Raw genomic sequence first — 26,632 nt, forward strand, 5'->3', positions numbered from 1 at the left:
TATAGAGAATAAAGGAGAATGTCTTAAATATTCAAAAATGTGTTACTTTTCTTCCTTAGAGGATGTTGAAAGAACAAGGGTTTACATGAAATTTAAATGGTTTCAGATTTAATAGAAGGAATGATACTTTCCATTTTCTGGATTGCCTATAGCTAATTGATTTAATTTGAAGAGATATTTTGTCTACATTTTGGAATGTTGTGTTAGAGTAACATAACTCTGGTATTGCCAGCCCTTAGACAAAAGCTAAAATCCCATGTCTCCTATTTTTCATTGTTATATAAAAGACAAGGACTGAAAGTAATTCTTGTACTCTGTAGTCCCTTATGAAATAATTTGTTTATATATCCTAGACAAAGTGATCTTTTGTTCACCCTTGTCAAACGTGAGAAGGATTGCACAGCTACAGCAAAATAGTAATGCAACTGAACTTCACCAATATTAGTCCATTTAACAAGACATAGTTTGCTTCTATACTGCCATGGTATACTGATGCCTTTCCACTCCTACTAAAGATTAGAGCTGGTCCTTTATAACCTGTATCTGACACTGTGACCACACCGCCTAAAGATTTGCATTCTTTTCACCTTTTCTGAAGACCCAGACACATATACTCTCAAATACATCAGACTGTCAAGAGATAAAAATTTCTCCCAGTTGCTGAAGGAAGGAGAAGCAATCAAATGAATTTTCACTTCACTTATATTTGTTTTCTATAGTTTGTAATCGATTGCCACAAATCTGGCAGCTTAAAGTAGCACATATTTAGTATTTCTATGGTTCAGGAGTTAAGTTCATTTCCATTAATGTGGAGTCACAGCTCAGTTGAGATGATTCCCTTTTCCAGGGACTTTACATGGAGAAACCAAGATGGTAGAATTATCATTTGCAGTGTGAAGCCTTCTAGGTTCATTGAGGCTGCTGGTAGGATTCAGTTATTTACAGATGAGAGCTGAACCCTTCAACTCTCAAAGACCATGTCTCTCCTCAGATAATTTACAATTTGATTGATTCGTGGATGACATTTTCTGTCACAATATAATCAACGAGCTTTCCCATTTTCAGCTGGCTAGAAGCCAATCACTCGCAGTGTATTATTAAAAGCTTTTGACTCATTGAGATCACCCTAGGATGGGTCTGTTACACCAATGACAAATAGTTTTATTTTTCCTTGTTTTTAGTTTCTTGAGCCAGGTTGTTACTACATAGCCCAGGGTGTCCTCGAACTCCATACTTTTCTGGTGAAGCCTTTCCCCCAAATAGTTGTTGTTACTATATCTAAACTTCTTCAGAATTTTCTTCAAATAAGCCCTCTGTAGTGAGTGTTGCATATGTATTCTCAATTTAATCCTCACTAAATCTTGGTGAAGTAAATACTTTGTTATTCCTAGTTTACAAAGGTTGACATTGAATCACAGAAAGATGAACCTTTGCCAGCTAGAACAGTCCAGCCAAAAGGAATTAAAGGGCCAGCAGTATCTTCAGTGCCACCAGCCTTGCATCATTGTCTTTCATAACAATGCTCACTCCATCCATTCTCAGAGGCTTGGAAGTTGAAGCTTCTCTGTCTTGCTAGCTTCTCCTCCTCCCTTATAATTGTGGAGCTGCCTGCTCCCCATTCTTCACCCACAGTTCTGTTTAGAAATGAGGGCCTTCGAGACTCCTTCCTGTATTAGTGGGCACTCAGAATTTTCTCTCATTGTATTTTGTTTTCTTTCTTTTTTTTAAAAAATTTCATTGTAAAGGGGATGTACAGAGGGGTTAGAGTTACATAAGTAAAGCAATAACTACAGTTCTTTTTGAACAGTGTTACCCCCACCAGCATTTTCTCCCACTTCCCCCTGACTCTGTTTCCCCCAAGCTACGAAGTTCATTTCCAAAATAGTGTATAGTGAGTATCACTGTTGCATTTGTTTACCCATTGTCCCACTGTTTCTGTGGTTTCCCTCCCCTTCCCAAATCAGATGAACTTATATACAAGACAAAGGATACAGAAATCAAAAACAGTGTCAATGGGGAATAAGCCAAAGGGGGAAAAAGGAAAGAACTGCAAACAGTACACTAAAAAAAAAAATCCCTTGTTTGTGGAGGTGGGAGGGAAGGGACGGTAAGGGAAAAACAAAGGAGGGGGCAACAGTGCTCATTAGGAAATGTACTCATTACCTTGCTCATGTAACTGTAACCCCTCTCTACAGTATTTTTACAATTAAAAAGTACAGTTTTTTGGGGGGGAGGGGGTCCGGTCCTGGGGCCTGAACTCTGGGTCTGGGCGCTGTCCCTCAGCTCTTCAGCTCACAGCTAGAGCGCTACCACTTGAGCCACAGCGCCACTTCCAGCTTTTTTTCTTTTTGCTTATGTGGTGCTGAGGAATCAAGGCCAGGGCCTCATGCATGCAAGGCAAGCGCTCTACCACTGAGCCACCTTCCCAGCCCCAAAAAAGTACATATTTTTTTTAAAAAAAATCCCTTGTTCCCATTTTTTTTGGAGTTCATTTCGATAAGCATCATTTTATGTGATCTTAAGCACATTAGTATTGAGCCATTGTGATCTTCTGAGAATATTCTAAACATATTCTAGTTGTTACAACTAAGGGAAACCATGCAAGCCATTTTAATTTGGGTCTGGCATAGTTCATTTAATAGAAAGCCCAGAGATTGGGAGAAGATCTTTATTAGCTATACATCAGACAGGGGCCTCATATCTAAAATATACTTAGAACTCAAAAATTAGTTAAGAATGGCCAATAGACACATAAAGCAATGCTCAATATCTCTGGCCATAAAAGAAACACAAATCAAAACAACAATGAGATTCCACAGTTAGAATGGCCATTATCAAGAAAGGTAATAATAACACATGCTGGCTGGGATGTGGCCAAAAGGGAAAGCTACTACACTGTTGGTGGGAATGTGAACTTGTTCAACTACTCTGGAAAGCAGCATGGAGGTTCCTGAAAAGACTACACATAGAGCTTTCCTATGACCAATCAATCTCACTCTATGCCTGCACAGCCATGTTCATTGCAGCATTATTTGACATAGCTAAGATATGGAATCAACTCAGATGCCCCTCAGTAGATCAAGAAAATGTGGTATACATACAAAATGGAATTCTGTGCTTCTATCAGAAAGAATGACATTCTCCATTCATATGGAAATGTATTTTGTTTTCTACATGGACTTTAATACAATTTGTTAATGTAACTTTGCAGGACACAGTTATATCTTCTGCAATTATTATTTTACTCCCAGCATCTAGTACATAAATTTAATAGGGCAGGGAATGTGGCTTAGGGTAGATAAAAACTTGCCTATCATGCATGAGGCCATGAGTTCAATTCCTAGGTACCACATAAACATAAAATTCATAAAATGAATGAGAAAAAAACCATTAAAATTATTTTTAAAAGCCTTTGAATAAAATAATGAATCCATGCATGTTAGAGGAAGCCACTTAATATAATGATATTTCTGAGAGGTCAAATCCTGCTTCAGTGTTTACTTACTATATATTTGAATGTTTATACTTCATCACTAGCATTTATATGTTGACATCTTAACCTCTATTGTGATGGTATTAGAAAATGGGACCTGAGGAAAGTGATTAAATGACAGACGAGTAAGCATAGGAAAAACTCCTGAGAACTAACAAGCTCCTTCTACTATGTGAAGATGCCCCTTTGAGAAGGGTCCTTCATGATACACACAATCCACTTACACCTTGATCTTGGACTTTTCATCATCCAAAACAGAAACCAATTTTTGTTGTAGCTACACAGACAGACAAAAAAAAAAAAACACCTAGCTTCAGACCTAATGGAAACACTAAATTGTTAGTTGTTATTATTGTTGGTTAGTTCTTATGAAAGTATAAGGAGATTGGGACTACTGCTCAGCTGTGAAGGAGCAGATATAGGTATATTAGAGACATAGATATTTAAAAGGCTACCAAAGAGGAAGCAGATACATACGACATTGAATATTCTTTGGGCACTACTCGACATTTTATCCTTTACTCTCTCAGTCTTGGATGAGGCTCTTATGGCAGAAACTGTCCATTTCATAGCTCCTGGCACCTAGTAAAAGCTTACCAAATGTTTGTTAATGACATGAGTGACTAATAGTGACTTAAACACAGCTGTTCCATGGTTGTGAATGGAAACAGTGACTCACTGAATCCTATTACATGATAACATAACCTTATTTTATCTACACCAGAACATGAACTTGAGTTTCACTAAATAAAACCCTGCTCTTCCATTTCATGGCTGAACATCGAAACCCTGCTTTTGTTCTCCCTGCCCATAAAAGGAACATTGATAAAAATGCAGCTAAAAGAGATAATAACTTTTAAGACATTTTTAAAATATACACACATTTTCATGTTAGTTTAACTTTAAAAAATATCTTACTATCCATATTTAGATAATTTTGAAGAAAATCACTTCTCATAAAGACATATCAGATTGCCTCAGGGTGTGGCCAAGCATTGCCTACAAATTTGTCATGAAGTAGATGCACTGTGAACATCAAAACATATTCTCTAGTGTTAGATTAAAGCTTGATTTTTGTCAAAGGCTTTATTCTCACCTTTAGATCTCTTTAATTCATTTACTTTTACTGATTTTTCCACAGGCTGCATTTCTTCTGAGCTGGTTGCTGAGGCAATGCAGAAATTATCGCACTTTGAATAGCAATTCCTCCTTTTGAAATTGGAAAACAGAATGATTCTTACAAAAAGTGTCAGACTATTAAAGTGTAGAATAATGTCTTTGGAAAGTAATTATTGCTTCTAATAATATTGTATGCAAGCATCACTAAAGTCCTGTGTTAACTATACTAGTTGTATCTCAGTAATTGAACTCTTTTAAGACTCAATATTAAGGTTCACCTTTTTCATTTGTTTCTATCATTCTTCACATATTCAAACATGATTTCCCCAATTATATGTGCTGAAATTCAGAACTTACAAATTATGAGAGAAACATTTTCCCTATTTGTTAGTAAATTCCTTTTGTCTATTAATTGGGGCCTGGGTACATGCTTGCCAGTATGTCTTATTCTAAGTTATTGTATTCTCATCTTGGATTAACCATCTTCTCTGCCCACCTGAGGTGTTACAGGTTTCCTGATCAAAGGAATGAGCATTCGATTTGATTCCATCCCAAAGAATATTATCATCTTAACCCAGTGATGGATTGCATACAAATTGTATTTTCACACACTTTGAAGGGGGTAATGTAATAGGAAAGGTATATACTGTAATAGGTGGATCTATATACTTATATACATAAACAATATATATGCATCTTTTAATGTATGCCTGCACACACAATGTATGTTTCTATACACATTCATGCATATGTATGCATGTATACAGAGGTGGCTATATGTAGATATGAATATGCACATGTATTGTGTACATGTGTGTTATTTTTTATGATCAGCTGATAATCATTTCCCACAAGACCAGTTACTTAGGCTATCTTAAAATCTTCTTTAATTTCCAAAACCCTTTATAATAGTTCAGGTATTTATGAATCTCATTTAACATTGAAATGTTGCCATCTATTTCTCCTGTCTACTCCCATGCCAGAAGAACTTCATTGTAATTAAGAACTACAGCTCGCATCATCCTAAGTAAGGCAGAACTTTCATCTCCCCATCCTTCCATGCTGAACTTTATGCCTTGTGATTTCTTCCTTGTGCTCAGCCATCATCACAAAAGCAGCATGTAGTAAGAAGAAAGGAAATCAGCTCATCTCAGAAGAAGAAAGGCTTTTATTATGAAAATCAGCTTTAAAACTCTGTCATAACAATTATGACACAAAAAGCCTTCCACTTTTCCATCTAAATGTTGAGTTTTTCATAATATTTTCTTTCTGAAACTTGCCTTTTGTTCATTTCAGTTTGATTCTGTGAATATTTATTTCAAAGTAGGTGTAAGGATAAATGCTACATAATGTTAGTTTTTTTCTTTCGGTTGAAAGTAGTCTTGATTACATCTTTAGAATGAAAATTTATAACTGTTTTCAAGTTTCTTTGCACATATTGATTCTTTAAAAGGAATAGCAAAGGTATTTCTTACAGTGGGATCTTAACTTGAGATCATTCATGCTTATAGGTTAAAATTTATTATTTTTTACTATTTCATTTACTTAGCTTGAATACTTATTTCTTGCATTTTTGTGAAAATTATTCTATATCCAGACTGTGAAATTTTCGATTGATTTGTTCAACAAGGAATTTTAATATAGAATATACAAATTTATTGTCCTAGTTTAATTTTATTTAACTCCTTCTGCCCTCTAGCACAAATCTTAATGCATCATTTCCTAAACTACGCTCTAGGAAATCATTGTTCCAGGAGGTATAGCTAATTTTTCTGTGAGGGGATTACAAGCTAAAAAACTTGGAATGTACTACCTAATCCTGTTTTAACTATTTTAAAAGAAATTCTAGCATACTGTGGAAAAATATGAACCATATTTAATAGACATCAGCTCTGTTTATTGCTAAGAAGAATAAATTTCATATACCTGGACTTACCCATTAAAAGTGCCTATTAAAATACCTCTTTGGCCAAGCTCAGTTTGGGGAATGTTGTTTTGCTATAATTTGGAAATAGTTCTCTGACATTATTTGTAAAAGAGTTTTTAGCATATTGTTAATCCTAGCTTCTTTAGCAATGTGATCTCTTTCCTAGTTGCTTTTCTTCATTTTTTAAGCTTATCTTTGGACTCTTCTGAAAAATAACATTTTCTCCTGTGGATAAAATGAACAGATATTTAGTCCCTCAAGACATTTAAATCATCAGAATGAGGTTAAAAATGAAACTTTGCTCTTTAGAGAAAACAAACACCTTGTCTTGAGTTCACGCTGTGGTATGAACTTGATGCAAAGACTTGGTGATAACTGCTGATGGTTCATGTCCTTTACTCTTGGATACTGAATTAGTCTCTTGTTAGTAATCTCACTGTCTAGGTTGCATTTGCTCTAAAGACCTTATTGTTTGTTTGTTTTTAATTGAAAACAGTAGCTAGCCTGACAAGTGTTACTTTCATAATTCTAAATGGTTTTATTGGTACTGAGTTCATCTTTTTAATGGTACTGAGGATAGAACCGAGGTCTTGTGGATGCTAAACAGACACTGTGCCATTCACAATATTCTTCCAGGCCTGAAATGTTATTTCTCATCATTCCTCTAGTCAAATATTTCCCTAAAGCTTTTTTAGTCTCCTGAGTAGAGAAGACAAATTGTCAGTGTGTACAAAGGCCAACAGATGCTGAACTCTTCTGGACTCACTCCCAGGGTCCCCTCCAGGCACCTCACACCTCCACCAGAGAGGTATGAGATCACTCATATTAATGCTTTGTTCAGAGGTTTACCTGAGTGCCCTTCTTTATGAAGTCAGTTATCAGCTATCCTTACTAAACCAGTCTAAACTAGCAGTCTGCTTTTCCACACACATTAATAGGAATCTTTTCATAAGTCTTCTGCTTTCCTTTTAAAGACTCTCCATTCATGATAGAGTGAAATCCAAACTGCTTACATTTCTATTTCTTTTAATCCAGTACATTTCTCATATTCCTCTATCAGCCACCAAACTGCATGCAGAATCATTTGCAAGAAGCAAAATAAGAAAAAAAGGTGATAAAGAATACAATTCAGGTTTAAAGATATACTTGATTAAACGTGAATATATTCTTGCTTTGAATTAACTACAGCAATATTTGTGTGATACTCCGAATTCTACCTAACATACATCGCCTAAAATGTATGTGATATAATCAATGTCAAAGAAAATATTTCAACCTTTGTAAGAGATTGTAAGAGATTTCTACAATGGAACGTTTCCTTTACTGGTGTTATTTCCTCCATGAATATCATTTAATCAGTTTTTTTTCCCCTCGCTGATTTACAAAGGAAGAATAAGTTACCAGTAGGCTAGCTGGACACTTCATTAAAAGAGAGGTGATTTTGTTTTTAAAATGAATGTTTTTGTCTCAGCTAATGAAAACTACAAGAATTTATAGCTCAGCAATAAATAAATAGACCTTCCAGAAATGTTTATTGTTCTAGTTCATTAAAATGTTATATCTTTTAGACAGTATTTCTTAAGGGCCATAAAATTAATAGTGTATTTTAAAAGTTTTATTGGCATGTATTTCCTAAGTCTAATTTAGCCCTGGTATTTAATCGTGCTGTCTCACATAGACTGGGAATCTGGCAGTTCATGTTGTTTTGCTGTTTTAAAAAGAGAAACATTTCCTCTGAGGCTAGCTTCCATATTCTTTAATGCTTTTCAGTCACCCTGCTTTGAATTTTCTTGTGTTGAAATCTTGAGAATCTTCTCAGAGCCCATCAGGATCTGCTGTTCATTTGTGCCTTAAGATTATTGCTGAAATTTCAATGACTAACTAACTAACCAAGTTCCTGGCCTGGAAGGATACATGAAACTAAAATACTGTACATTAGCTACCATAGTTAAATTAATTTCTTCACCACTTAAAATAAGGACAATGCAATAAACTTTTATAGAATACCTACATGGCTCTGTCTATAGAAGACAGGCTTTGTATGTGTCATCATATGAACAATAATTCAGACATTTTTCTCTGAGCCTTTATAAAGGTCAGTAGTATGGAATTTCTTCTTGTATTTTCAGAGAGCCTGCTTTCTGCCTAGTAGTTCTAGTTTAAGCTGTTTGTACTAGAAACATTCTTCTTTTCTTTTAATCTTTCTTAGTATATAGAAGCTTTTTTTTTTTCAGCCTATGACTCTTAAACTACTATGACAGGTATTCCAAAGCTGTATTCATAGAAAAGTCAGGCTTCTAGGAGGAATATTCAACAACTATTTCCTCTTCATTCATAATTTCTATGCTAGATTTCCTTGATAACATGGATCCTTGTGCTCTAGAGCAGCCATATTTTTTTAATCTTTTCTCTCTCTCAGAATCATTCTGAATAATTTTGATATCCCATAAATATCAAATTCTCAATTCTAAAGCCTTGTCCAATCTTAAGTGTCTCTTAAATTTGTCTTTTATCATCCTTTATGAAATATTCCAAGACCATCAGTACTTGTATCGCTGTGTTTCTCTTTCCTACTTTCTGGTCTTTACACAGGACTTGAAGTCTTTCCACGTGCACATCTTTGTAGCCTTTTTTGACATTTCAACCTTTTTGATATTTGCCTATTACCTAGAGCAGCATCACAATTTTCTCCTTCTGGCTCATATTAAACAACTAGGAAGAGGTGGACACAGAGTGAAGGAGAAGCTATTAACTTGATATTTCATGCTCACCTGGGGTACCTATGCTGGGATGCACTCAGGTAGAAGTTGTAGCCCAAACTTCTTAGCTCACTTGTCGTATGAGGTTCGACTCATCATCTTACCTTCCAAAGTAGAGCTTGGATGAGAACTTGAATGCTGTTGGAAGCTAGGGATTCAATTATGAAAGAGAGGGCCAGTGGAAGCTCTCTAGACAGCTGAGCCTCCTTGCTATTGAAGACTTTGGAGCCAACATGTGGAAGGAACCAAAGAATGTACCCATAGAAAGAACAAAAACAAAGGACCAAAGGAAAATGAGGCCTCTTTCCAGGCCCTTACCTCCTGTGGATTTTGAGTTTCTCTTAGGACCAAGGTTTATATTCCCAGTCTACCTGCAGAGTGCCTTAAAGACCTTTGGGCTTCACAGAAAATCCTAGAACCTTATCAGTTAACGTGGGTTGGTGCATTGCTCTGCAATTCATGGGGTATGTCACAGAATAGATCACCACCATTTAATGCTGTCATCAACTTCTTACACCACTCTATCTACCTATACCTCACATGAAAAGCCCTCTGTCACAACTCTTTAATAGGTCCCTGGTTACAGTGACAAGAACAAGACTTCAGACTAGATGACCAGCTTTAAGCAGTCCTAATCTTAAGTAGGTTTAAGACTGCATGCAATTACTTATTGCCTTCTCTTTACACCCACTTACGTTTGTCTCCAACTAGCAGATCTGCTGCTTGGCCTGGTAGAGGGCCCCACCCTCTGTCCTTGCAACCTGTGGTTCCATAATTGTCTTCCCCTTTAAGGCCATCAGTGCTGTTTAACTCAGGTTGAAAGCAACCAGCATTCCTAGTGTCCTCTGGTCTACGCCCCCGGCCCCCCCACAGCAGTAGTCCTGTTTCCTAATGATGGCTAGAGCTGATTGACCCATTTGTCTTGGGCTTATAATCCCTCAGAATTTAGAGTCTTTTTTTTTTTTAATTTTTTGTGAACACACTGTACAGAGGGGTTACAATTACATGGGCAGGTTAATGCATACATTTCTTATCAAGCATTGCAGCCTCCTCCTTTGTTTACCCTTCACATCCCTTCCCAGCCTCCCGCCCTGGGAACAGGATGCACACAGTTTTCAAGTGGAGACCTAGAATTTATAGTGTGAAGGTTCTTTTAAATCCTTAGTTTCCAGACCTATACATTCTAGTCATTTGGGATACATAACCAAATAACGTGGGTTGGTTCATGCATAAACCACCTTCTAAAGAATAGTGTTCTAGAATTATACAGTCAACGGATGGGAAACCTGGGACATTTTCCCCTCATAAGATAAGAGGCTGCTGACCTCAGGTGGGTAGAAAAATTGACAAACAATAGACACATCTGCTACATAATGGAGTTTATTCACCACATAAGGATAAGGGCATTTTCTTTTTTTTTCTTTTTTCTTTTGGTCCAGTCGTGGGGCCTGAACTCTGGGCCTGGGCACTGTCCCTCAGCTCAAGGCTAGCGCTCTACCACTTGAGCCACAGCGCCACTTCTGGCTTTTTTCTTTTTGCTTATGTGGTGCTGAGGAATCAAACCCAGGGCCTCGAGCATACAAGGCAAGTGCTCTACCACTGAGCCACCTTCCCAGCCCATGGGCATTTTCTTTATTGCATTTTATTGCCAACACTTTACAAGTACCAGGCACATTATCTGACTGGCCTTATAGGTATCTATTGAGAATAATCAATGCATGAGTGAAACATTGCTTGAAATCTTCTAATGCACTATTTTATTAGCATGGCTATTGGTTTCTTCTTAGATGAAATGAAAAATATCAAATCTGTGGCCTCTCTGTTAATATCATCAGTGTATCTCATATTTGTCCATGATCTCTATCTTTCTATATTTCATTGGTCATGATCCAGTTCAGAAGTATCAGATGTACATTAGATGGTATAAAGTGTGGACTTTTAAGTCAACATTCTCTTTTTCTCTTTTTCCCCCCAGACCTGGGGGTTGAACTGGGCCTGGGCACTGTCCCTGAGCTTGTTTTGCTCAAGGCTAGCGCTGTACAACTTGAGCCACAGCACCTCTTCTGGCTTTTTCTGTTTATATGGTACTGAGGAATTGAAGCCAGGACTTCATGCGTATTAGGCAAGCACTCTACCTGAGGGCATTTCATTAAATCTTTAAAGTAACTGTCAAGGGGCTGTGGAGAAAAATCCCAAGCCAAAGCACAGGGATAAGAAATCTGAGTATGTTTTTAGGATATCTAGAGTGTGGGGGGCAATCTTTGAAAAGTACTAGGAGCCACAGCTGTCAGACCTTATGAATATCACACAGCAAATATTCTCAAAGATACCATCAGAAATGGTCCAGTACTGATTGGTTATGATGCTCTGATTTACAAGAAAGTCCATGCTATCTGAACATATATGCTTTAAACTCCAACCCTTTTGTTCAAATCCTGTCAGTCGCTTGATCCTACTCCATTCCCAACTCGTAGGTCAAATTCTCCCTAACCCATCCTGTCCACCCAGATACTTCACACAGCTTTCACATTTGAGCTGCTTAACTCCCACTTAACAAATGTTTGGCATTATCTATATTTTTATCTTTTATTGTCATTCCATAACTAAGAAACCAACTGAAGATAATACTCTAATTTTTCTGGGCCTTCCTTCAGCAAGCATAATGCATATAGTGTGTGATATATATATACATACATATATATACATATATATATATATATATATATGTATATCCTAGGAGATTACCTTTTCTTTCTTTTTAAAAAAAATTTTATTATGAAAATACCATACAGAGGAGTTACAATTACATGGGCAAGATAATGAGTACATTTCTTATCAAGCATTATTGCCTCCTCCTTTGTTTCCCCTTCTTATTCCTTCCCATATCCCACCCCCCCTTACCTTTTCTTTCTTCCCTTCCTTCTCCTTCATTCCCTTCCTTGTACTCCCCATACCTAACCCCACTCAGATTTGTTGCCTTTCTGCATACTTTTGCTTTGAATTATTCCTGATGGAATCTTGTTTTTGTCGGCTTATTTCCTAGATGGGAAGTGATGGAATTTTACGCCTCAGCAATTCAGCTCTAAATAATGAATTCTTTGCATATGCAGCACAGGGGTGGAAGCAGCGACTGGCAGAAGGTAAATTTCAGTTTTCTGTTATTATGGGACCTCTTGGAGTTTGCTTACGTATTGAGTTTTGTACTTTTCTTTGACGCGCAAGTCCTTTTCCTCCCTGAAATAAATTTAATTTACTTAACAAATGACATCCTACTCCAATTTTTAATTCTTCTGTTATACTAGAACCTTTCCTTCCTTCCTTCTTTCTTTTTCTTCCTTCCTTCCTTCTTTCTTTTCCTTCCTTCCTTCCTTCCTTCCTTCCTTCCCTCCCTCCCTCCCTCCTTCCTTCCCTTTCTTCCTTCCTTCCTTCCTTCCTTCCTTCCTTCCTTCCTTCCTTCCTTCCTTCCTTCCTTCCTTCCTTTCTTTCTTTCTTTCTTTCTTTCTTTCTTTCTTTCTTTCTTTCTTTCTTTCTTTCTTTCTTTCTTTCTTTCTTTCTTTCTTTCTTTCGTCAGCTGTGGTGCTTTCATCAGTGAGGGCCTGGGCACTGTCCCCAAACTCTTTCACTCAAGCCTACTGCTCTACCACTTTGAGCCACAATACTACTTCTGGTTTTCTGGGGATTAATTGGAGATAAGAATCTCACAGACTTTCCTGCCCAGGCGGGCTTTGAGCCATGATCCTCAGGTCTCAACCTCCTGAGTAGTTAGACATGAGCCACCAGAACTTTTTCCAATTTTAGTATATGTGCTGCCGAAGCGAACACGAGCCACCAGAACTTTTTATATCAAATACTTTTAAGTAACATGATATGATCAATGATATAATTTAAAATTTGATGTAGTATGATTTTCTTTGAAGTATAATTTTAGTTATAGAGTTTTGTTCCCTGTTTTGGTATTCCGAATCTAAGAATTCTTCTTTTAATTCTTTTTGTATTTAAATTACACCTCAACATGTATTTCCTTAAAACACCAAGTTTTTTGTAAGACTAAAAAAGGCCAATGCTACCTCATTCTTATTGCTTACCTATCCAGTTTTTGCCCCCCTATAACTAACAAAATAATCATTCTAGAGAATATTAATATGTTTCTATTTTCTAAAGTTTCTATTTTAAAAGTCTAATTTCTTCTCAGTTCTTGCATGTCATGTCGTTTCTCCATCTCGTTTCTGTTTTACCCGGTCTAATGTGAATCATCTGCAGTGTTTTTTTTTATGATACATTTTAAATTGCTCTAGGGGCTATATTTCTAACAGTCCTCTTTCAGATTCCTTCTAGAGCTCCTATTCTTTCATTTGATGATATATTTATATCTTCAGTACTTTATAAAACATAAATATTTTCCAATAAACCATGTTCATGACCTTTATTCTAACTATTTCCCCTATACCAAGAACTTCCAAATCTGGCTCTTTTGATCTCCAATATTCTATTTTGAAATACTTACTGGACTTCAGCTAATAACAGGCATCTTGCCACTAAAATACTCCATATTAAATGTACTGCTTTCTATTTCATATCTGCTCTTCTTTCCGTTTTTCTTACTTCACTGTCACTACCATCCTCAGAGTCCACAAGCTTAAAATCTTAATGGTACCTATAACCCTCTTTCTTTATCTCATCATGAATTTTTAATTCAGTTTGATCCCTCTTCAGCATTCCCACTGGTCCTGGCCCAATTGTAATCTTCATCCCTTGTCTTCACTGTTCAGCAGGCTTCAAGCTGGAATCCTGAAAGTTCCTCTCCATATTGTCAGATCTTTCATTGTAAACCATTTATTTAGCCTTTTTTCTCTTCCATTGAATGCCACCAGGCTTTCTTTCTATCTCTTGTAGGGTATGCATATCTCTTTTTGAATCATAACTGGGTAATTGGCCTTACCCTTCCTTTCCCATTTCATTTAATTCTGTGCCCTGCTCATTAGTGGGCTTTCAAAAGAATATAAATATATTCATATTCCTGTGTCTTGTAATTTAATCATCTTTCAAAAGCTAACTCATGAATCAACTCTTGTAGGTAAACTTCTTTAATTGATTTAGACAGAATTAAGTGCATTTCTCTATATACTCTTGTTTCATGCATTTTTTTTTTTTACTTACGCATTGTGTGGACATTATTTCACAGGCATTTATGTATTTTCTACTCTTACCAGACAGATTTTCTTCACAGCAGTGGATATACATACTTCCATTGCAGGTCCTAACATATGATACATTTGCTAAATGATTTAGAGTTCATCTAACATGAAATGACTATTTGAGTGATGTTCATAAAAGAAGAGCAGTAGAAATATTATCATTAGTCATCCCTTTTAACATCAATATCTGTAAAATTCTACTCAAATGAATTACATGTTTTCTTTATTAATTGGCAAAAGAGGTGAGTATTTTTATTCAATTCATCGACCATTTTCTTTCTAGGAGAGTTTACCCCAGAAATGCAATTACGAATAAGGCAAGAAATTGAGAAGGAAAAGAAAACAGAGCCTTGGAAAGAAAAATTCTTTGAGAGGTTTTATGGGGAAAAGTAAGTATGAGAGCATTTTTTTTCTCCTTTCTCCTACAAGGAAATGAAAATGTAATTCCCTGCTTCACATGGCACACTCATATGCTGTAAAACTTAATAAACCTGTGATAAAAGGCAATAGTCCCTCAGCGTAAGAAATTGTGGGTAAAATTATAGTGGCATATCAGCACTTAAATTTTTAAAAATGCATTTTAAAAGGTTTATAACTTGTTCATGAAAATTCATTTTAGACTGAAAATAGCACATGAAATCCTACAGAAGTCAATTTTGGCATTCATAAGTAGTTTTTTTTTTGTTGTTGCAAAATTCCCCTAGTTTTTTAGCCAACTATGTCCTTTAATGAATCTTGTAAAGAAAAGTAGTTTTACTCACATATTTAAGTCTCACATTCTCTCCAAACATATTGATTGTACATAGCCAATTTATTATTTGTTTAGCTCTTGTGTTAGGGAAATCCTGGGTCATTATCCCTTACTTTATCGGTGTTCTGTTTCAAGTGCAGCCTGGTTTTCATTTATATGTGTATGTGCATGTACTGTTCCTTTGTTTAAGTACCAACCACATGTAGTGTGCTACTAGCTGAACTAGCATGGCAGCATTTTCACCGCTGCTTGTTTACTGGAAATACAGTATGCTTGTACAGAATTGATGTCTCACAAAATCTGATCTCTAAGAAAGGAGATGTTTAGGAGATACTGACAGTAACTCCAGGTCCTCCATAGTAGAGAAATTTGGCTTTAACCCCCACCCCACCCCATCCCCTGCTTTCTGGCTAAGATTTAAACAGTGTTGTTTTGTGTTAAAGGTGGAGACATGGGTGCGGGTATCAAAACTTTGGGCTTTGGAACCTCGTTTTACAAAATTTCTACTGTCCAGGGGAAAACACTTTGCCAGGAGGCACACGCAGATCTCCTCAGGGAATGTAGTTGTACATTGAAGGGATTACATTCTCAGAATGTAAGCTCCTCCCTAGCATTATTCCTGAGGGTGCTTGATCAGGATTCCTGGACACAAACCTATATTTAGGTTAAATTGAATAGAGCTAGTTAGTATATTTTCTTTTAAAAACCGAAAAATTATGCAGGCTTATTATCTGCATTCACATAGAATCACTACAAACTTATCAAAATCTGAGTTAGAAATGGTAAAGCTACAGAGGAAATTTCTGAACCCATCAAGATGTAATTATTGAGAATCTGTAGGAGATGAACCCAGGAGTCTACATTTTAGATACTTTTTCCAACCCAAACTGAAAGGAGGACAAGGCTGAAGACCGCTAGGTAGCCCTTCTTCCTTGGTTGTGAAAGCCAACATTGGGAGCAGTGTTTTTATTTATTTGATATTATTGTTAGCCAAACAATAGAACTTCTGCTTCTCATGGCTAGATTTCTATACCTAGATAGGGATAAAATTAGTGTCAGTTTTATCTCTCCTGACCCAGTCCCCAGACCTCATTCAAGTTTATCACATTGCTTTATCTGTAATGTAGTTGTTCTTTCTCTCTCACTATAATATAGTTACTTTGGATTTTGGATGTAGGGAAAATTGAGAAGAAAGAAATAATTCATGGAAGCATCACCTTGTATAATCTCAGAACCTTCAGAATTTTAATGACAGCAATAAACAGTCAAAAAGTGTGGCTAATTTTATTTCATTTTTGTTTTAAGGATTTTTCTTAAGTAAAAGGTTGAAGTGGATTTAACTGAGATCTTTTCTGTATCAATGCTATTATAGCTGTATTTCTTTCTTTGGAAAATGTTTAGTGTTTGTCAATGCATGTGTCCTAATTTGACTTCATTTAGAACAGCACACTTCTCTGCCATCTGATGCTGATACTGCAAGTCAATGTGACAAAAGCAAAACAAAACAAATCAAAAAAAAAAAAAAAACCCAGCGATTTACAGTACACTTGGTTAAAATTCTGTTTAGCTTCGCCTGACAACATAATACTAGGCTAGATTATGTCTTGAATTTTCTCTACTGTCTTGCATGCAAGATTTTTACAGTGAAAGATCTATTTAAATAAATCTGAAAGTCTTGATTTAAACAAATTTAAGCATGTAGAGAAACTTGGATGACCCCAAATATGTCTTATTGTTCTTTATTAGAATTTCATACTGTGTTGTTTGACACGATGCCTAAATAAGATGATAAACTAAGCTCAAGAGGATAAATAGTGTAACTTTTGCTTATCTATAGAATCTAGACCTCAAAAAATATGTCATAATTGTTGAAAGGGAATTTTGAAGATGGGGGTAGGTGAATATTATAAAGTACACCTCATGTTTGCTTGAAATCATCACAGTAAAACTCACCAAAACATCTTAACAAGAAGGAAAGGGCCAAAGGGAAAAGGTACTATAGATTGGGTGAATTTGTCAAATTTCATTATATTCATTTCACAAATATCACAATAAAAAACCTTTGTACTGTTAATTTATGCTTAAAAATAAGGTGGATGAGAAATATTACTTAGGTTGACTTAAGAGAACCAATCTTTAGAAGTCATTTCAGTTTCGGCATTGGATATGTTTCCTTCATCTTTCTTTGATTTATATTTGCCTCTCTTGCATCCTCTAAAGTTAACATAATTTTCTGTTTGAAGAGCATTTTCTACTTTCTGATTTAAAAAAATTAAGTCATATTTTCTATTGCCTTTTGAGTTATATTTTCTAATATCCTATTACTTGTAACTTTCATATACCTTTTATTAATACTTGGTGTGGTTCATATCTCCTTAACAAATAATAATCTGTGACTTTCTTAATAAGAAGTAGACTATTTTCTGAGTTATAACTATAAAACAGTAGAGAAACTACATATCAACTACAAACTGCAAATTTTCATAAATTAATCATGCTGTGTAGTGATCAGAAGATTAATTAGTTATCTTTATTTTTTTATTAAATACTATCTTTGTGAGAGATTCCAGTTGTGCCTTTCTTCTTTTCTGGTTGAACAATAATTTGACACTCTTAATTTCTCTTCAGATTGGGCATGTCAAGAGAGGAGTCTATGAAGCTGACTTCTGGACCACACAGTGATGGAGGTGAAGGGAATTCCACATGTGAGACCACTTGCCCTTCAGAGTCTTCTGTACTGAACCCCATGGAAGAACAGCCATCCAAAAGCATGAAGAGTTCTGCATCCTCCGAGCCTGATTTCTGTGCTACACTTTGTCCTATGGTAGAGGTTCCAGCTAAAGATGTCATGGCAGAGTTAGAATCAGAAGATATCTTGATCCCTGAGGAGTCTGTGATTCAGGAGGAAATCGCAGAAGAGGTAGAGACTAGCATCTGTGAGTGCCAAGAAGAAAATCATAAGACAATAACTGAGTTTACTGAGGAATCTGAAAGTCCAGCCACATCTTATGAAGAGCCCCAAATAGCAGCTCCTGAAGACAACTTGGAATCTTGTGTTATAATGAATGATGTTTTAGAAACCTTGCCTCATATTGAAGTTAAGATTGAAGAAAAATCAGAATGTCCCCAGGAAGAAATGTCAGTTGTTATTGATCAACTGGAAGTCTGTGACTCTCTGGTTCCTTCTACATCATCTGTGACTCATGTCAGTGATGCAGAACAGAAAGAACCAGAAACTGCACTAGAGACCAATACTCTAAAAATAAAACCAGGGTCATCTTCTCTAGAAAGCCAGTTTCCAATTGAAGGAGTTGCTGTAGAAATGGAGTTACAGAGTGATCCCGATGAGCAGCTTTCTGAAAAGGTTTGTATCTCTGAAACTTCCTTTTCTTCAGAGAGCCCAGAGGGAGCATGTACCAGCCTTCCATCTCCAGGTGGGGAAGCCCAGTCCATGTCTGAAGAATCATGTACACAAGCCTCTCTCGAAACAACATTTTGCTCTGAGGTGTCCAGCACTGAAAATACAGACAAATATAACCAGAGGAATCCCACTGATGAAAGGCTTCATGCATCTTTAATGTCAGAAATATCTCCAGTATCCACTTCACCTGAAATATCAGAAGCATCTCTGATGTCCAACTTACCATTAACATCAGAAGCGTCACCAGTATCTAACCTGCCTTTAACATCAGACACATCGCCAATGTCTGATTTGCCTTTGACATCAGAAACATCTTCAGTGTCTTCCATGCTTCTCAACTCTGAGACTGCTTTTGTATCCAGTTTTCCAATTCCTACAGAGACTTCCCCCGTTTCTAATTCTTCCATGAGCGAAAGAATGATGCATCAACAGAGAAAGTCACCTTCCATATCTGAGGAAGCTCTTTCCCCACAGAAAGATGAAACTTCTGCCCCTGTCAGCTCTCCAGGAGAGAGCCTCATCTCCCAGCAGAGGCCTCTATCCAACACCCCTGAACCCATCAAAATAGGTTCTTCTTCCATTACTCCTGATGCATTTCCAGCTGAAGAATTGCACAACAAACCCCCATGTCAGCAGCCTTGTAAATCTCATGTTGAAATTGAGAAGCCTTACCCTTCTTCAATCCCAGAACTTCCTCCTACAGAAATGATGAAAGTTAAAAATCATACTGTCCTTCAAAGAACAGAAAAGAAAGGAATTTCCTCACCGTTGGAATTATCTGTCTTTTCTGAAGAGCCAGAGACTAAGGGAAATGAGCTTTCATCGGTCAAGTTCCAGGACAAGCAGTATATCCCATCTGTTGATAAGGCTTCATTTGCAGAAGGCTCAAGAAATAAAATCCATAAGCAAGGAAGCACACAGAATCGGTTAGAGACTTCACATCCTTCCAAGTCATCAGAACCCTCCAAGTCACCTGATGGGATAAGAAATGAAAGCAGAGAATCAGAGATATCGAAGAGGAAAACTGCAGAGCAGCATAGCTTTGGAATCTGTAAGGAAAAGAGAGCCAGAATAGAAGATGATCAGCCAGTGCGGAACCTTCCAAACACCAGCCCAGCCGAGAAAGAGCAGCCTCCAAGAGAGGAACCCAGGGTTCCCCCTCTCAAGGTACAGTACTATTACCAGTAGTAATTAGTTTAATAATAATGAAACAAGGCAACTCCATGGATAGGCTTTTCCTATTCAGAAAGTTATCGTCGAAGAATAATATTTTATTTTCTTCTTCCAAGCTTACTTATCTATCCTTTTATAATTGTATCCTCCTACTACCCAATCTAATTGTATATGTTACTTTTTACTTTTAAAATACATACATTGAGAGGTTTAGAGATATGCATATAATTGGGTATCAGTATTTAAAGGGGGAAAAAACTGGGGAGAAAGACCTACAAACCACCAAAAAACTTGGGGATTCTAAGGGGCAGATCGTGATCTACATCACCTTGGAAAACTGAGATAAAATAATTCAGAGGATTATAAAATGTAGTAGGATTATAAAATGTAGACAAAAGCCAGAAACCAGCTCTAGGAAATGAAGGTGAAATATACCTATATTTATATTATATATACATTATATTATATATGCACACATTATATATTATATACATTATATATTAAACTTTTATTAATTTTTCCAAAAGTTACTAAAGACCATTTTCACCTAATAGAGAGGTCCTGGCTTGTGGTAGAGTCTCATTAAATATTTATTGAATAAATGATTGAAAGTCACCTTATGAAATCTGAGGGAAAGTGCTATAGATAAATTATATATATATATATATATATATATATATATCTTATTTTTAATTCCCAAGATAATAATGAAGTCTTTAAATCCACAAAATTAAAAGCCTTATGGACAAACATTTCAAGAAACAAATCTTTTATATAAATATGACCTGTTTGAATAAACTGAAAATTAAAGTTAAATAAAGAAACTTTCATTTAATTAATTTTTTTCTACACTGATGTTTATTTGGTGCTTTTATCTAAGCTCTTTGCATTTGTAGGCATAAAAAGTGGATTATTTTACCATTACAAGATTTGTCCAAATTATAAATACTTCAAGATTTTAAAAATAACTTTCTCTTTATTTTGTACTTTTGTATCAATGTCATAGGTGATTCATTATCTCTACAAGGTTGACTTTTAAGAATGTCACTATTAGTTTTTCTATTTAATAGAGCAGCTGTTGAGAAAGTCAGCATATAAAAAGATGAACAATCTATTTCAACTTAAAACATACATTTTACTTTCTGAAACATAGAAAAATACAAACATCTGTCCCAGAGGAAGTGTTTTAAAGATCAGCCTGATTGGTGGTAAAGATTTGTTTTCAAAGTGATAAGACCTTTGTAACTAGACTACATTGAAATTAAAGAGACAGATACTAAGTAGACATTGGATGTTTCCCTTAAGCTCCTGGTTAAAGAGATTTATGTTTAATTTTAATGTGTTTTATTTTCTTCGACAATGGGAATTTTTTAAAGGAAAAATAGAATCTTCTTGCCAAATTCACATCCTCCTAGCTATAGATTAAAGGTTAAGCTTCAGAAACTTTTGGAAAATAAGAAAGAAGGTTGCTCAGAAAGATAAGCTCATCTGTCTGGTGTCCAAAACCTAATTCTAGATGGAAATAAATGCTATAGTATGTGTCAAGTGGTAATAGTCTAAGTATGTATATGTGTCTCATGAATTTGCTGACATAATGAATCTCTTTCCTATCATATGTAGGTGACCAGTATAGATTAGGATGTATACAGAATTCAAGGCTAGTGGAATATCAGTATCAAATGAAACTGCCTGACCCATATTTAATTTGAAGAACAAAAAACTCAGATTTACCCTTGCTTTTATGAAAATATAATGATAATGTAACCCCCTTAGAAAGCAGTACCCTTTCACGAATATAGCCTCATTCTATCTTTATAATAGCTCCATTGAAGGAAATAGACCATAAATAACTCATTTCATTTTACAACTGAGTGACAAGAATAGTATGCTCCTTATACATGTACAAACTAGCATGTTAGTTGGTATGGGAACTGAGACAACTATATAATCCTTGGCTCCTAGAGTTCCTGGAAACTGAAGCATGCAGGCAACTTGCCTAGGACCACATAGAATCTGTTTCCAAACCCAGAATGAGAATTGTGGTCTTATATTCCTTTGGCGAGTGCTTTTTCTTTGGGTCAAATTAAGATAGATAAATTCAAACAGAATAAGCATCCCAGTTGTGTGTGTGTGTGTGTGTCTGTGTGTGTGTGTGTGTGTGTGTGTGTGTTTCCATTTCATTAAGGAGGCTATTTTAAACAGATATATCTTTAAATATGTTTGACTAGCCTCATTTTTAAAAAGCATGCATTGCCAGGTGCCAGTGGCTTATGCCTGTAATCCTAGCAGGAGGCTAGGATTCAGGAGGCTGAGATCTGAGGACCACATTTCAAAGCCAGCCCGGGCAGAAAAGTCCATGAGACTCTGATCTCCAATAAACCACTGGAAGTGGCACTGTGGCTCAAGAGGTAGAGCACTCACCTTGAGGTGAAGAGCTTAGGGACAGTGCCCAGGCCCAGAGTTCAAGCCCCATGACCAACAAAAAAAAAGCATGGGTTCTATTCTCATTTTTATGACATTTAAGGAAACATAGTACTTCCTGGCTGAATAAAATTAGTGGTTGAGGTTTCTAGAGATTAAAAGGTTGACTTAACTTCATACTATACCTGTTATTAATCTTAAATGCCCTGTGAGGGGTTGAGGCATAGTTCATTCCAATTATAAGAGAAGACAGCATCTTCTTCCACCTAATTTTTACTTCCTCCTCATGGCTCATGTTTATGGAAACACTTAATCTTTCCATTCTTACCTCTTTCAGATCCAGCTTTCCAAAATTGGACCACCGTTTATTATCAAGAGCCAACCAGTCTCCAAAGCAGAGTCTCGAGCATCCACTAGCACATCTGTCAGTGGAGGAAGGAACACAGGAGCCAGAACCCTCGCTGATATCAAAGCCAGGGCCCAACAAGCCCGGGCCCAGCGCGAGGCTGCTGCAGCTGCTGCAGCAGCAGCTGCGGCCAGCATTGTCTCCGGAGCTATGGGAAGCCCCGGAGAAGGCAGCAAAGCAAGAACCCTGGCCCATATCAAAGAGCAGACCAAGGCTAAGCTCTTTGCCAAACATCAAGCTCGAGCCCACCTTTTCCCGACCACTAAAGAGACCCGGTTGCCTCCACTTAGCTCCAAGGAAGGACCTCCAAATTTGGAAGTCACTTCTAACCCTGAAACAAAAATGGAAGGCTCCACTGGTGTCATTATTGTCAATCCAAACTGCAGATCTCCTAGCAACAAGTCGACACACCTTCGGGAGATCCCCACTGTATTACAGCAGCCTCTTAACCCAACTCCACTTCCAGAAACTGCCACTGACTTATCTGTGCACAGTTCTGAAGAAAACATCCCCATATCACATTTATCTGAGAAAATTGTTTCATCTACCTCTTCTGAAAATAGTAGTGTGCCCATACTTTTTAATAAAAATTCTGTCCCTGTGTCTGTCTGCAGCACTGCTATGTCGGGAACAATTAAAGAACATCCCTTTGTGAGTCCTGTTGACAAATCCTCTGTCTTAATGTCTGTTGACAGTGCAAACACAACCATTTCTGCTTGTAATATAAACATGTTAAAAACCATCCAGGGAACGGACACTTCATGCATAGCCATTATACCAAAATGTATTGACAGCACTTCCATTCCAGCCACAACAGAAGGTGCCGGTCTGTCAAGCTCCATGGATGATAAACCCATGCTTTTAGCAAGCAGCAACCCTACTAACTTAGTCTCCAGTCATTACACCTCTGTGCCAACTCCCTCCATTGGAAATACCTTGCCAAACCATCTCTCCACTAGTTCTGTCCTGATTCCCCCAACAGGAATTAACAACAGATTCCCTCCTGAGAAGTTAGCCATGCCTGGGAGTGAAGAACAAGCTACCATATCCGTGGGAACCACTGTAAGAACCACCCTCAGCAGCAGTGATTCACTGGCAGTCACCGACCCGCTGGTTGTACATCCACCTGTTGCAATGTTTACTGGAAATATGCTAACTATAAACTCTTATGATAGTCCTCCCAAGTTAAGTGCTGAGAGCATGGACAAAAATTCAGGGCCTCAAAATAGGGCAGACAACTCTGGAAAACCTCAACAGCCACCAGGGGGCTTTGCACCAGCAGCCATAAACAGATCCATACCTTGCAAAGTGATCGTTGACCACAGCACCACCCTGACCTCCAGTTTGTCTCTGACTGTCTCCGTTGAAAGTACCGAGGCCAGCTTGGACCTGCAGAGCAGGTCGGTGAGGACGGAAGTATCCATACAACCCATGGCATGTCCTCAGGTGTCCGTGATCAGCAGGCCTGAGCAGGTAACAAATGAAAGTGTTGATCCCACTTCTGCTTTCATTGGTGCTTCCACAGCCAAACAAGACTGTAAAACATTGCAGGGCCCCTGCCCCAGTATCCGAGAATTGCCCCTCGTCATTCCAGAGAAGTTGAATGAGGTGACGACTCCTAGTCAAAGCTTTGCTGAGCAGGCACGAAACACTACCACTTTCAAGAGTGAAGCAGACACAACCTGTAGCAGTCAGTATAACCAAGGAAACCGGATTTGCTGGAATGAGGATGGGATGAGGAGCGCAGGACAACCTCTGGTTGGTCACTCCAGCGCCAGTAAACAGAAAGAATATCCAGAGCAGAGCTGTCCAAAGGCAATCAAAGCTGAACACGCAAGCTATCCACACATGTCAGAACTTCACTCCAGGAGTCTCATAACCAGTGTCACTCTTCCTGTGAAATCCGAACCTCATGAAATGGAAAAGGGGTTCAGAATGGACACAGAAGACTTTCCCAGCCCTGAGCTGCCTCCTCCAGCTGCTGAGGTGGCCTCTAGTGGACCACAAACACAGGCCCTGAAGGCTTCCACCTCGAGTCCCATGGAAGAGGTGATTTCCTTGGCCACAGACACCCTGAAAAGAGTTCCGAGTGCAGGAAGCTCAAGCTGCCGCCTGTCATCTGTGGAGGCCAACAACCCCCTGGTGACACAGTTACTGCAGGGCAACCTGCCTTTGGAAAAAGTGTTGCCACAGCCCAGACTGGGAGCCAAGCTTGAAATCAACAGGCTTCCTTTACCCCTCCAGACTACCTCAGTGGGTAAAACAGCCCCGGAGAGGAACATCATTGAAGCGCCATTGAACTCCCCAAATCCAGATGGTAAGGGCTACTTGGCAGGGACTCTTGCACCACTCCAAATGAGAAAGCGAGAAAACCATCCGAAAAAGAGAGTGGCCAGGACTGTGGGGGAACACACTCAAGTTAAATGTGAGCCAGGGAAGTTACTGGTGGACACTGATGTGAAAGGGGTGGCCTGTGTTCTAAACCCCAGCACCACTCCACTAGGACACAGCCAGCCATTTAAACAAGAATGGATCAACAAGCACTCCGTGCAGAGCAGAATTGTCCACAGCCCCGAGGTCAAACAGCAAAAGCGGCTGCTCCCTGCATGCAGCTTCCAGCAGAACCTATTCCATGTTGACAAAAATGGCAGCTTCCACCCTGATGCCGGTACCTCACACAGGCAGCAGTTTTACCAAATGCCCATGGCTGCCAGGGGCCCCATTCCCACTGCAGCTCTATTACAGTCCTCTTCTAAGACTCCAGTGGGTTGTAATACATTTGCCTTCAATAGGCATCTTGAACAAAAGGGATTGGGAGAAGTTGGTCTTTCATCAGCATCTCACCAGCTAAGGCTAGCCAATATGCTATCACCCAATATACCCACAAAAGAAGCTGAGGATGTGGGAGGGGCTGCACATGCCATGCCTAACAAAGCCCTAGTGCATCCTCCATTGCCACCACCCCCACCTCCTCCACCCCCACCCCCTCCACCCTTGGCCTTGCCCCCGCCTCCTCCACCTCCACCTCCACTACCTCCACCTCTCCCCAATGCTGAAGGCCCATCTGATCAAAAGCAACCTCCAGTTACCATGGAAACCACTAAGAGACTTAGTTGGCCACAGTCCACGGGCATATGTAGCAATATAAAATCAGAACCACTTTCTTTTGAGGAAGGTTTAAGCAGCAGCTGTGAACTGGGCATGAAACAAGTTTCCTATGACCAGAATGAAATGAAAGAACAGTTAAAAGCATTTGCGCTAAAAAATGCAGATTTCTCTTCCTATTTGCTTTCTGAGCCACAGAAGCCTTTCACCCAATTAGCTGCTCAGAAAATGCAGGTGCCACAGCAACAGCAGCTCTGTGGAAATTATCCAACAATACACTTTGGGAGCACAAGCTTCAAAAGGGCAGCGTCCGCAATTGAAAAGTCCATTGGGATTTTGGGAAGTGGCTCCAGTCCTGGCACAGCCCTGCCTGGTCCAAATGCTCAGATGCCCGTTCAGAACTTTGCGGACAGCAGCAATGCAGATGAGTTGGAACTGAAATGCTCTTGCCGGCTCAAAGCCATGATCGTGTGCAAAGGCTGTGGAGCCTTCTGCCATGATGACTGCATAGGTCCTTCAAAACTCTGTGTAGCTTGCCTGGTTGTACGGTAAGAGCTGAGTGAAAGGTGCAGTATCCCTTTTCAACTTGGAAAAGCCAAACAGCATCAACAACAGCAAATTGAAACTGCAGTGGCTTGTATGCTAATTTATTTTTTACTTTGGAACAGATTATCATTTCTTCTCTAGGCTATTATGTTCTTGCATTTCTCAGAAAGGGAGGAGATATCCCATCTGAATGGCTCAACAGCATGTCCCTTTACATGTTTAGTTGCCATTCCAACCTTTGGAAAGTTTTTGTATACAGGTCACTGCCCCATTTCCTTTTTGCCTTTTTCTTGCCCAGGTATAACTAGAAAAAGGA

At 38.1% G+C, this 26,632-nt stretch overlaps 1 protein-coding gene across 1 annotated transcript in view; it reads left to right on the top strand.

The window, feature by feature from the left end:
• The window catches only part of Asxl3 (ASXL transcriptional regulator 3), a 97,011-nt gene extending 70,689 nt beyond the window's left edge, over positions 1 to 26,322 (top strand). Inside the window, exons 7-10 of the mRNA XM_042675352.1 lie at positions 12,342 to 12,438; positions 14,777 to 14,882; positions 17,873 to 19,832; positions 22,597 to 26,322. Coding sequence (XP_042531286.1) covers positions 12,342 to 12,438; positions 14,777 to 14,882; positions 17,873 to 19,832; positions 22,597 to 26,322 — 5,889 coding nt within the window. The remainder of the gene's footprint in view (positions 1 to 12,341; positions 12,439 to 14,776; positions 14,883 to 17,872; positions 19,833 to 22,596) is intronic.
• The last annotated feature ends 310 nt before the right edge of the window (positions 26,323 to 26,632 follow it).

This window comes from Dipodomys spectabilis, unplaced genomic scaffold (assembly GCF_019054845.1).
Source record: "Dipodomys spectabilis isolate Male_0828 unplaced genomic scaffold, ASM1905484v1 ptg000024l, whole genome shotgun sequence".
Lineage (NCBI taxonomy): Eukaryota > Metazoa > Chordata > Mammalia > Rodentia > Heteromyidae > Dipodomys > Dipodomys spectabilis.